Source organism: Talpa europaea (genome assembly GCF_964194135.1).
Source record: "Talpa europaea genome assembly, chromosome: X".
Lineage (NCBI taxonomy): Eukaryota > Metazoa > Chordata > Mammalia > Eulipotyphla > Talpidae > Talpa > Talpa europaea.
This window is the reverse complement of record NC_140081.1, coordinates 81,592,884-81,605,945: the sequence shown is the minus strand read 5'-3', so window position 1 is coordinate 81,605,945 and position 13,062 is coordinate 81,592,884. Positions and strand designations below refer to the sequence as shown.

General features: G+C 42.3%; 1 protein-coding gene across 2 annotated transcripts in view; it reads left to right on the top strand.

The window, feature by feature from the left end:
• The window catches only part of ENOX2 (ecto-NOX disulfide-thiol exchanger 2), a gene marked incomplete at both ends in the record, with an annotated part of 160,644 nt that extends 149,174 nt beyond the window's left edge, over window positions 1–11,470 (top strand). For both annotated transcript variants that reach the window (XM_084258256.1, XM_084258255.1), the window contains 4 exons: window positions 1,967–2,074; window positions 5,376–5,484; window positions 8,248–8,333; window positions 11,339–11,470. In XM_084258256.1, coding sequence (XP_084114382.1) covers window positions 1,967–2,074; window positions 5,376–5,484; window positions 8,248–8,333; window positions 11,339–11,470 — 435 coding nt within the window. The remainder of the gene's footprint in view (window positions 1–1,966; window positions 2,075–5,375; window positions 5,485–8,247; window positions 8,334–11,338) is intronic.
• Between the last annotated feature and the right edge of the window lie 1,592 nt (window positions 11,471–13,062).

Genomic DNA, 13,062 nt, shown 5'->3' with positions numbered 1-13,062 from the left:
AGTAGATCTTCCTGTTCTGCTCCCCACTCTGTCTCTGGTGAATCCTCTCACCCCCCACACCTCTGGCCTGTACCCCAGCTCTTGTGTGCATAAATAAATAAATCTTTTTTAAAAAAGATATAAATATCTAGTTTCATGAGGGTAGAGGAGGGAACAAAGTGGGGAGGGGCCCAATGGACTATGGTGGAGGATTATGGGTATTTTGGTGGTGGGTATGGTATGATGACATACAAGTGAAGAAGTGTGAACCAGTACCTGTGAATCACATACAGTGTTGTGAACCAACATTTCCTCAATAAAAAATGATACAAAAAATTAAAAATATCAAATGAATAAATAAATACATCTATTTTTACTATAGTATGGGAGTAGTTTCTGTCCAAGGGAACCACCCGCTTCTGCTCACCAGACTACCAGCTGTTTTCCTTACAATTTAAACTGTGCAAGAATTTTTTTTTTATTGTGTGCCTTGGGATTATCTCAGACTGAGCGAATTGTTGTTTAGAAATCACATATTGTGAACAGAGAGTCTCTTCTGGCTCTAGAAGTCCTGTGTTCCTGTTACTTCTGCTACCCTTGTCTTCCCGTGTGACAAGCAATAGCACGTTAATATGTCACCTTTCCTGTTAGCAAAATGTGTGAAGTAATGCTTACCTTCCCTTTACTGTCACCGTGGAGTTTAATTAGAACATGTAAATTACTTCAGAGATGTTTCCTCCAAAAAAAAAAAAAAGCATCTTCTCTGTTAGATTTCCAAGAATTTTGACAAGGTACATGGTGCTGTGTCTGTTAGCTGTTGTGATGGTCTTTTGCAAGCCTCTGAAAAGCAAGATTTTGGAAGCATTTTATTGTTGTTTTCCCCTCTTAGTTTGAATTTGAAGCCATTCCATATACAAGTGGTTCTATTACTTAAATACAATTCAAACTATATAAGCAATTTTTCATTTTATCATTCCAGGAGACCACAGCGAGACAGTCACACCTATACATTCTGAAAAATTAATATCACTCATCTTGATCACTTTTTATTGGAAAATAGCCCTGTAAACAATAAAGTTTCTTCCATCTTATCCTAAAAAAATATGTATAGTCAAATATGTTAGTTAAGATCATGAACTCTGGAATTGACTCAACTTGAGTTTCAACCTCAGCTCTACCTCTTACTATCTCAAAGGCTTTAGGCTAACACTTCTTTAAGCCTTAGGATCATGTATCCACAAGGTTATTTGAGGCTTAAATGAAATAATGTATGGGAAACCCTTGGCACAATGCTTGACACATGTTTGGAGCTACATATATACCATTTGTTGTCATTATTGACAATGAGGAATGAAGTTCCTTGCCTACTGATATGAAAACTAAAATTTGTGAAATTTAGATTCTTTACTAGTTTCCTCACAGAAATTGAACTTCTCTTGGAAAATTGCTATTTGCAAGAAAGTTTTACAATATTAAAGTCACTTCTAGGCAGCAATCGAGATATTGTCCATTCAGTTTTAGCTGCATCCATCCCTTGTTTCTCACTGGAATAGGAAACCAAAGTAATTAGATGAATCCGTTTCTCAGGCTCTTTCCAAAATATGAAGAAATCCAAAGGAAGTTCATTAGATCCAAGATAAAATAACTTCAAGTGGAAATTATCTTGATTTTTCCCTGGAGTACCTCTGCAAAAAGAAATGATTGTGTGTGCTGGGGGAAAGTGAGGCTAGCCCATCTAATATCTAACTTCATCCGGGATTTTTAAGTGAAGTGGACTCCTTGAGGCTTGATTGTCATGGTGGAGTGTGGTGGAAGACTGTGGGCATTTTGGTGTTGGGAAAACTGTGGTGACTGCACCTGAGAGGAGCAATCCTATATTGTGAAAAAAATGAACAAGGATGTTTTAAAAAATAATAGTGATGATGATGATGATGATGATGATGATGATGATGATAAAAGACTTGATTGTCTTTGGCTTTTCTTGTAGCATCTGCTCAAAGTCCAAGAGGAATACAAAAGGAAAGAAGTTGAACTTGAAAAAATCAAAGATGACAAGTTACAGGTGGAAAAAATGTTGGAAAATCTCAAAGAAAAGGTATGAGTCCTACGTGACCTTTGCCCCTCACCCCTTTCCCCCCTTTTCAGTGAACAATGAAAATGTCCTGGAAGTTATTGCGATAGGAATCAATATGGAATGTTTGGCGAATTGTGGATTAAAAGCCCCTCTCCAGGGTAATTCTTGGACCTAGGACTCTGCTTTTAGGTTCTTGATATTTCTGGAGTTCCAGAGTACTTTTCTTTTCTTTTTTTCTTTTTTTTTTAAAAAAAGATTTATTTATGTTTGCATTGAAGAACTGGGGTGTAGGCCCAGTTCCCAGCACCCAGAGGTGCTAGGAGTGAGCGGGTTCACCAGAGACAGAGTGGGGAGCAGAACAGGTGGATCTACTGAAATACACTGCTGAGGGGAGCAGTGGGAGAGACAGGAGAGGTCTGCTGCACCATGTGGGTTGCTCCCTGGCGGGCTGGGGATCGATCTCGTGCTGCAGTGGCTGGCAATAGCTTGATAACACTGTGTCTTTAATGCCTGCGCCACCAGGGAGGCCCCACTGCCTGATCTTAATGCCTTAGAAGGAAGAGAAGGTTAGAAGCTCAGACCAAGAGCAGTGCTACGAGTTCCACAAGAGCTCATGCTCTTTATCTTTCGTGCTCAGCTCAGGAAGATGCAGTTGCCTGCGGCCCCCGGATGTGTCTGGCAGCACAGTGACTTCCCCCAGAGTGCCATTAAGAACTGGCAACCTTGTGTAGTGGAAACAAATGATTGAAAGTGTTTTCTTCTGGAGGCCATTTGCAATATGCTTTTAATTCTTCCACTTCATAAAACCAACTCACTTTCCAGTTTTGTGGGTGCTATTAAAGAAACGAGCGCAATCCCAGAGAAATTCATTTATCAAGCATTTAATTGAAAAGTGCCAAAGCTGCTCTATTTAGCAGGACTTTCCTCACACTATCAAAGCTTTTAAAATGTCCCAGAGCTGCTGCATAGCTCTGTTGCGCCACTTATATAAAATGGAGTGTGGAGTCAGAGACTAGAGAGACAAGGGGTTGTGCTGATGACATTAGGCTTAGAATCACTCTTTAAAATTGACCTCACAAATTGACTGAAGGTATTTTTTTAAAGATTTATTTATACAAGAACCAGGGTACAGGCCAGATATGCAGGTGTGTGTGAGGATTCACCAGAGACAGAGTGGGGAACAGAACAGGCAGACTGACTGAAATACACTGCTGAGGGGAGCCACAGGCAAGGCAGGAGAGGTCTGCCGCGCCATGTGGGTTCCTCCACGGCCGGCGGGGATCGAACCGGCACTCAGAGGCTGCGGACAGCTTCACAGCACTGCGCTCAACCGCCTGCGCCATCAGGGAGGCCTGACTGAGGGTATTTTTAGCATAAGAAGCTTTCTGCTTTGTGAAGTGTCTCCTGTAAAAAAAAGCAAGAGGTCAAATAGCATAGAAGAAATGTGCCATATTTTACCTAAGTCTCAGTGTCTCCCATTCCAAAACTGAATATCCCATGAAGTGGCAGCTAACAAGGACAAGGAGAGAAATCCAACAGACAATCAGGAAACTGTGGCTCAGAATGTTTTTTCCTGTTATTTTAGGCAGAGCTTCTTTCAGAGAAAGGTATGACAGTTCATTATAAACTGATCTTCCCTGAGATTCTGATTTGTGACCAAATATTTCAACCTGACACAATTAGGTTAGGAAGCAAAGTACCATCGCCATTAGACAGCAAAAATAATTTCAGGTTGAAAGGAAAGCAATACATTTTTGTGAGAAGGGCTCTTATTGTTTTTGTTTGGGTTTCTTGACAATAAACCACAATATGAGTTATTGTCCATGTTTCACAGTATAACAATATGACTTATGTCTGTCCTACTGCAGAAAGAACCAGCTTTTTGAATCTGCTAGTAAAATTCAAGGTGATAAGCATTCTTTCACTATACCTTCTAATTTTTTTAATGCCAGCTATAATACAATGGAAGTCAGGTTTCAGTAAGGCTACATTTCTATTCACGATGACTAAAACTTCTCGGTATGTCTTCACATCTTAAATCAACCCCAACATGCCACACTCTCACACTTAAGAAATGGCTTACTGGATCATTTAATGTTTTAAGGGGGTGAGAAGCGGATGTACAGCCCATGGCTTAGACGTGAACCAGCAGCTTAAATCAAACTTGGCATGATGGTTACTGCCTGGATTGGATTCTAAAGGCCAGAGATTGAGTAGGTCATCGAGAAACGTTTCCCTTCTGACTGCAGCCGGGAAGCCTGTAAATCCACAAAACAACATAACTTGCAGCGTAGACCATTCATTTCATTCAAGGGCAGCGTCCTGGAAGCTTTGAAGACATCTTAAAGGAAACACAAGGAAATCCCTCCCCGCTGAGGGCTTGGGAAGGGAGGTGACAAACCATCCTAGTCGGCCATGATCTGCCCCCACCCCACCCAGAAGCGTTTCCCCTGCCTTTTCTTTGACAACAGCAATGAAACTGAAGTAGTGATTTCTCTTATTCCTTCTGAAGGCTCTTCCTTCACATTTATAATACAGGGGGGAAAAATGTCCTCTTAGAGCAAAAGAAAGATCTTTGAAAGGTCTGGAGGTCTTTTTCGGTTTGATTGCTAGTCATAGATTTCATTCGAGCATCTCCTAGGAAACATACCTGCTCTGCTCAGACAGGGGAAAACTTTCATCCATAAAGGCCACTGACTAATGATATTTTTGGTCATGGTCATTTTTTGCTGGTAAAGTAAGAACTATCCTAACTGATAATGTCCTTATCAGAGAGAGGAGAGCTGATAGTCAATAAATAAGAAGCTCTAATGTTTAGTTGAAGGACCCAGAGTTGGTTGCCTGTGAGTGGATTAGCTATGCTGTCCATTCTCCACTCAGAGGCAGAAAGTACCTTTAGCAAAGTGTGCACCTAAAATTACCAAGAGTCCTTTTATTGGAAGCCTGCACTGAAATCCTGACTCTGCCGCTTCCTAGCAATGTGGGGCTTTCCTCAGACAATTTCCCTGATTTATCTGAGCCTCACTTTCCTCATACTGTAGAAAGGAGCTAAAACATACCTAACAATGTATGGTATCTAGTAGACAAGAAATGTTGTGTCTGGTTCCTCAGAAATTTGTAGAGTCAAAAATGATGAAATCAGAAAAAAAAAAAAAACTGGCAAAGATGAATATCTAAATTGTTCTGTATTTTGAAACCATAGAGAAGCTTTGATAATCTGTGTAGGATTTATTTCAATGAATGCTGTTTTCCCTACTGTAACTGAAAGGAAATCTGTTACCAAATAAGGTGAACTGACCCAGGAAGCATATTATTCCCCCAGGAAAGCTGTGCTTCTAGACTGTGTGCCTCGAGCCAGGAGAGCGACTACCCTCTCGAGAAGACCCTGAACAGCAGTCCAATCAAATCTGAGCGTGAAGCCCTGCTAGTGGGTAAGGAAGCTAACACCCGCATACACTGTGTAGTAGGCCGTGGAGGCCGGGGAGGGCTTACCTGCAATCCATAAGCACAACCAGGCATTTATGAAGCATGACAATGCAAGGAGAGAGTCCTGAAGACAACTGAGTCAGAAGCAGTACAGATTTCAATAAAAATAGTAACAGCAAAAGAAAAAAGAAGAAAAAGAGGAAAGGTAATAGCAGCTCCTAGCCCTCTTCCAGGTCCTGTGGCCACTGCACATCAAGCTTATCGATGTTGCACTATATGCTAACAGGGGTCTCCTGGAAAAACTCATTGGATATTTTAAATCTCTATGTAAGGATAGCTGAGCCCGCTCACTCCCACTCAAGGGGCAGCGCAAAGCACATTGGGCAAAGAGTTTTTCCAGATCAGCTTCCAGAAGAAGTGTGTGCCTCATTGATTTTTTTCCCAGGTTACTGGCAAATGACTCAGGAAGCTGCCTTTGGGGTGTTGGACTCAGGAGGGCTCTGAATGAGGTCAATGCTAGAATTGCTGTCATTATATAAAAACTGATTTAGGGAGACAAGGTAGCATAAATGGTTAAGGAATGAATGGTATTCGCCCCACCATTTCCATCCTGAACTTCAGTTTCTCCATCTGCAGAATAGGCACGATCATCTGACCTGCCTCTAGTGGCCACTGAGGGTATTAAGTATGAGATGCATCTAAATCACTTAGCACAATGGCCAACCCATAGTAAGCCCTTAATGAATGGGAACCACTTTGCTCCTACAGCACTGTTGACAAAAGCTTGTTGACATCACATTCCGTTTGGAAAACAGTGACAGACTGAGGGGCTACAATATGCAGTTCTTTAGAAGAGGCCAATCTTAGGGCTCAGCAGATAACCCCAGCTGCTTCCAGGAAGCTGAGCCACAGATTAGTTCTACCCCAGTCTCAAAAGTCTTCCACAGAGATTGGCTTTTGCATATTTTTAAGATATATTCTGCCTCCTTTAGTAATAAGTATTGTACTCAGATTTAATACTTTGATATGTTAATAAAGATGCACAGGGGATCTGCCATTGAGTCTTCAAGAAAAGTGACAACTTATTTCCATTTTCCAACTTCAGATTCTTTAACAAATTGGCATGGCAACAGGGAGACCAGTCAGAGAAGAGCTGGGGTAGGAAGAAGCTTCGTAAACAGATAGTTCTAGAAAAAGAGATGGTTATAGTGTTTCTTATTTTTTAAAGAAGGTAATTAGGGGCACACAGAAAGGATATTTGTTTTTTTTTAATTGGTGCTTTGCATGTGAAACCACAAAACCTGTTTAGTGTTTTGAAACCTATGACATTATTCTTGGCCTCTCGCAGACTTTCTTGGCCGTAGCATTCAGAATTCTTTTGAATATGGACCACTGTCTCAGGAATTTAAGTTTCTAAACAGCCAGTGTTTTGAAATTCAATTCACCTAGTCATTTCAGAACAAAGTAGCAAGATGCCAGCCTGTACCTCCAAGTCACATACAGTGTTGTCAGCCAACATTACTTCAGTAAAGAACAAACTTTAGGTGAAAACATTAAACCTATAGCTTACGTGTAGTCATTTTTCAGACTTTATGAAATAAATCTGGTGGCATCACTATTGGGGGAAAAAAGAATAAAGTAGCACTGTAACTAATAGCATACATTTTGAACAGATTTGCAACATGGATTTTTCAGCCAACCTCCTTGTCATCTAATATTTGGAGGATTTTCACAAAAAAAAAAAAAAACTGATTTCAACTTCAATCTACAATTTAAACTTGTGCTATCACTTGCCAGTCTCTTAAATGGATAAAGAAGTTGTAGTTAATAAACCAAATCAGATTTAGCTCTTATTTCCTGGCAGTTTTCAGCAAACTCAGTTCTGGGTCTATGTGATACACCCAAGATCTTAAGAAAGGAGGTAAATTCAAACAATTTAAAGAAAGAAGTAGTAGACTTTTGAACAATTTATTTTCTACCTATTGCCAGAGAAAGAGGAATTAAAACAATTAACCCAATGGCCAGAACCATCAAGGAAGCCGCCAGTCACCCCAGACTTGTGCTGAGCTAAGCAGAATTGATGCCCAGTCCTGGAGGCTGTAACCCCTATGGAAATGACTTGACTTGAAGAGTCTCAGGCTCTGAGCACAAATAAAATGCTCATGATCACTTGAATGAATGAAATGTTTGGCTTTTCTTTACAAAGCTACTCCCAGAATAAAGCCCAAATACCATCAAAAGATTCTCTTGTGAGACGCACGAGATTAGTCAGGGAAAGATTTGTACCACTGAGCTTTGTACTTCTGCTGGCACAACATTATTAACACGTAAGAGGCTGAAGCCCAGTTTAAAGACCATGCAAAGGAATTGCAAGCACCCAGCACAAACTAACCTCATTGTCAAATGTAGAGCTCAAATGGCCGTTCACCACAGTGAATGATGGAAGGGACTCTTCAAATGCCAAGCAGTGACAGGTTGTAGTGAGAAGCAGCATGGGCAGTGGTTAAGAGCAACATTCTGGGTTCAAATACCAGCTCTGCCACTTACCAGCTATGGGAACTTGGGCAAGTTGCTTAAACTCGCTGTGCCTCAGTGTCCTCATCTATGAAATGGGGGTGGTAATACCTACCTGAAATGGGGGTTGTTGTAAAGATTAAATGTGTAAACTAGCTGTCTGGTGTACACCAGTTAGTTCTTGCTATATACATTGTCATGTGGCATCTCAAGGAGTAATGCTAAGTGTAACTTTCGTGGTATTGTGTCTATAGGGATTATCTCCACTTTCCTTCACGTCCACCCATTCGGAGCAAGCATTGAATACATCTGTTCCTACTTACACCGTCTAGATAATAAGGTATGTTGGTGGGGGGAGCTGTAATAGGCATGCAAGGTTGTTTGTAAACAGGTGACCTTCCTCCCCTCAAGTGTAAATAGGTCATTAGTTACAGCTCTATGGAAATTTCGCTCTCCTTTTCTCACTGTGATTCAGAGTAGAGCTTCAGTAGAGTTGTTACAGGACAGGGAGAGGGGCAGCCCAAACCTGTCTATTCTATTAAATGGTTTCTGCCATTCGCCTCATCAACACAAAACTTATGAGACTTTAATGGAAAGGAACTTTAATAAAACTAGGAAATAATACAGGAAAGGCAAAGAGTCTAGTTTCTAAATGAAGCACCCAAAGTTACCCGTCCCCTCGTGGGTAAAAGTCCATCCAAATGGGATTGGCCCAGAGCAAGGCCCCAAAGCCTGCCACAGGTCTAAAGCATCTTCCAGTGGGGACCCACAGAAAAGGGTCAGAAACAACCAGACAAGCCCAGAAGGAAAAGGGCAAAATCAACATCAAGATAAAAGCCGCCATTGTCACCTCCCCATGGGTCTCACCCACATCTGTGTCACCCAGTCCACGACCAAAAGGCAAGCGCAGTTTCTTCACGTGTCTCTCGGCTCCATGCGCCTCCTCCAGGTCTCCTGGCTCCATCCTGCTTCCTTCCTTCCTCAGTCTCCTCTGCAGCCTCTTCTCTCCCTGCTCAGCTCCACCCTCCCTTGGGTGGGGCAGGAAATCTGGAACCTCCCCCTTTCCTGGGGACCAGCCTGTTACAGGGTGACCTCCTGTGCCTGTTTGCCTGGACTTGGGGCTTCAGTGCTAACACCAGGGAAGTCCTAGGCCAAACTAAATGCACTGGCCACCCTACTTCCAAGATACACCATAGAGGAGTTTTCCTCCTTTCTCCTAATTTACATATAAGCTGCAAGTTAACGATTATTTCTCACCAGTCAAACTTATGCCCTGGGTCTTTAGCCATCAGTAGATGTTAATGTTCAGAATTGAAGGCCTTACTCCACCCTTCTCCCCCACCAGCACCATCCCCATCACCTCTGCCATTATCTATGATGAAACACCCAAGACAAGGACAAAAAAGCGTGGAACGATAAGTCTGTAGCCAGCTGAATATTGGCTCTCTTGAACCGCTTCCTTCTCTGGATGCTATCCTGTGGGGGAGCTCACAGGGCACCAGGAGCAAGGGCAAGTGCTGGTTCCCTAGAAAGTCAAGGGTGCAAGGATGCCTCTTAGAGGCAGGAGGGAACTCTATGGACCCCTCTGAGCAAATAAGCTCATGATAGATTTTTTTCAAAAGCAGCACTCAGTGGAACTTGCTCCTGGATTATACTCACTATTTCACAGGATCTGGGCCTTCTGAGAATGCCATTCAAATGCAGATGCCTGACAATTGGCTATCCACAATGTTAAGCCATTTAAGCACATGTCCTCATAACAAAGTAACTGGCCCATTTGGGAATCCAGCTGTGGTGATAAATCCTCCTCATGGCATTTATTTTAGTTCTAGCTAGCAGTCCCCTCATTTATCTCTGGGAAGTGATGCTATTCTGCAATTAAATAGCCCATTTGGCAGCTAAGGGAAGGATGGAATGTGAGCTCCCGGACCAAGTGGTCAGTGGAAGTGGTATGAAAATGAGCTATACGTCAGTAAAATGATCTGCTTCTTTTTTCAAATTGCAAAAATAATGCATATAGACTGTCTTAAAAATGTAAGCAATGTAAAAATATAGTAAATGGAAAGCTGCCCCCATCCCACCCCGCAAGAATAAGCACTGTTAATAGTTTGCAATATCTTATTTCAGGCCCTTTTCTATACCCATGCTGTACTGCCATTGTATGTATCTCTAAGCATTAGATATTTATGTTTTTTGAAATGGGATTTCAATTCTACATGATATTCTGCAATGCGCTTCTTTCTCTTAACTGGATCCAGTCTACTAGGTGCTCTGGGAGGAAGACCTGACCTCTCCCAGCCTGGCTCCAGTTCCCCCTGAGCAGCTTTCTGCCACAGTTGTGGCGGGGCCACCCCAACGGAGCCTGCAAGGTGTCAAAAGAATTGGGGAAGAGTCCCAAGTGTCCCTCTCTCCAACTTCAGGAGTATCCAGTGAGAGAGCAACTCAGTTTCTTTAAGGAACCCCTAGTGCTCTTCTGCCATGCCCTGGTGCCCAGGTTTAGCTAGGAAGGTTGCTGGTAACATAAAGATGGCCACCTGGAGAAATCCTGAAAGGGGTGCATAGGTTTATTCCTGTATTGATGAGGGGGAAGTAGGTGTGGTGTGGGGCTCTGTGGTGGGGAGAGAGAGACAATGCACAGAAGTAGGAACACAGAACATCCCCCATTCCTGTCACTTTTCCTTTGTGAATTAATGCATGTCCGTTTCTACCTCCTTCCCCTCCCAAAATGGGAGCTTTGCAGCTTCAGTGGGCCAGCACCCTGTACCTCAGCCCTTATCAGCCACCATTCAGCTGGCTACAACCCCAAGCCATTCTACACAAGTGACACCAGACCTTTCCAATAGAACGCTCAGTGGCAATCGATCTCAAAACAGCATGCTCAGTGAAAGAAACTAGTCCCACAAGAATATACAGCATATGATTAAACATAATATGAAATCTCCAGAAAATGCAAAGCCACTGTGAAAAAATCTAAATCAGGGATTGGAGTGAAGACGACCGCAAAGGGACACAAAGGAGTTTTGGGGAGGTGAGAGAATGCTGTAAAACTCAGCTGTGTCAGTCGCACAATTGTATAAATGTATCAAAGGCTCGTGGAACTGTACGTGTAAAATAGGTGAATCGATTGTGTGAAGCAGTTATAAAACATTTAAAAGGAAAGGATTCTATCTGGTGGTCACAGCAGAGGAACGCTGCCATCTGGGAGCCACTCACCCAGCACACACGCACACGCGCACGCACGCACACACACAGCTGTGCTCTTCGGCACCCCAAAGCTGGGAAAGAAGAACCCGATCAGGCTAGGGGGAGCTGGTTTTAATTGGCCATGTCTTCTCTGTCCCACAGATCTGCACCAGTGATGTGGAATGTCTCATGAGCCGACTCCAGCACACCTTCAAGCAGGAAATGACTGGCGTTGGAGCCAGTTTAGAGAAGAGATGGAAATTCTGTGGCTTTGAGGGCTTAAAACTGACCTGAAGCACTTTGCCTAACAACTTGGGATCCTGAAAATAAATGTGGGTTGGACAAGCTTAGAAAGTGATTTGTATTTTCAATGGTTTTCAAGTGGAAATTGTTTTCGATTTGTCCATTCATTCCTGGAATATCTTTTGAGTTAAAATAAGGATCCTAGAACAGCACCTCGAGCTATAGGCCCTAAAAAGACTCAAACCTCAAGTGCTGTAACTTCCTCCCCCTCTGTCAATTGGTTGTCTTTTTCCATTGGTAGTATTGAAAAGGGCCTGAGGCTGAAGCGTATTTGGGGTGTTTTTGGTGTCTGTACTACTGTTATAGTCTTTGGTATTTTTTTTAACACTGTTCATGGAAAGCTTTTGATGATTTCATGTGCTTTGTGTTTCAAAACGTTGCTTCACATTAATGTTGCTGCTGGTGAGAGGGATGAGGGGAGCACTAGGCGCTCTGTAACTTACATGTCTTTCTAATCCCTAGTAAGCCAGTTAAAAAATAACACATCGGTGTCTTCTAAAAGGTGTTTGACCGGTTCACCTTTTAAAGGACAAAAGCATGGTTTGTGGCTTTTTGCAAATTTACTGTGAGCCAAAAGTTGACAAATGTTTCGAAGTTATTTTCGCTAATATATCGGATTAAAGATTTCAGAATTAAAAATAAATAAATCTAGCTGTATTCGCAAAATGCAAGTGTCCAGTATGACTGGCATGTGAACGTGCTGCTCAGAATCACTTTGTAAATAGTCTGCTTTTGAAGGAGGGCATGTTTAGTTTTCTATGAATTAAAACATATGTGAGCAAATGTGAGTGTGCGTGCACACACGCACACATTAGCAGAAGGGATTTATTTTAATATGCTTTCCCCTCTGACTTTCTGACAAAGTCTGTTGCTCCCTTTCCTTCTGCTGTCAGTGTGTTGAATTGCAAACTGTGTACTGCTGTAAATACTATGTTTACTTCATGCTGAATGTTTGTAAAGAGTTGATATGAGTATTAATAGAAAACTCCTGGTAACAAATAAATAATGGGCCAGAGAGTGTGGCGCTTCCTGTAAAAAGGTCAGCTCCATGTTGGGTGTCGATGGCCGGGGTCACCCCAGCTCTGTGGTGCCCATCAGCTGGTTGCCATGGCAAAGGGTGCACAGACTAGTCAGGAACTCTGCTGGGCAGAAAAGAAAGCGGCGGGATGATGATTTGGGGCTAAAATCTGGAGGCAGAGATGATCTTGTCTTTAGCGGTGGTGGTGGTGCTCAAGCAGACCCTCCCTTGAGTCTTGATTCAAACTAAGGAAACGAACTAAGAAAGCAAAGCGACAAAGGGTATTTCAGGAACATACTTTGTAAATGAGATGTCAGTCGTGTTCAAAATTGTATTTTTAAAAGATAAATATTCCTTTTTTTATACCTCACTTTGGTGTTCTGTTGTATTTTTTTTTTTCCGGTGAACTTGTCAGTTGTTTCCATGTCTATGTAACTTTGGGGTTACATCTTTACTCCTCCATTTGCGTGTGCTTCACTCACCCTCTCTTGCTCTCTAAGTAATGATTTAGTAGATCATCTCTCTTGCTGCCTTTGGGTTACCAAGATAATGAAGGAAGATGCTA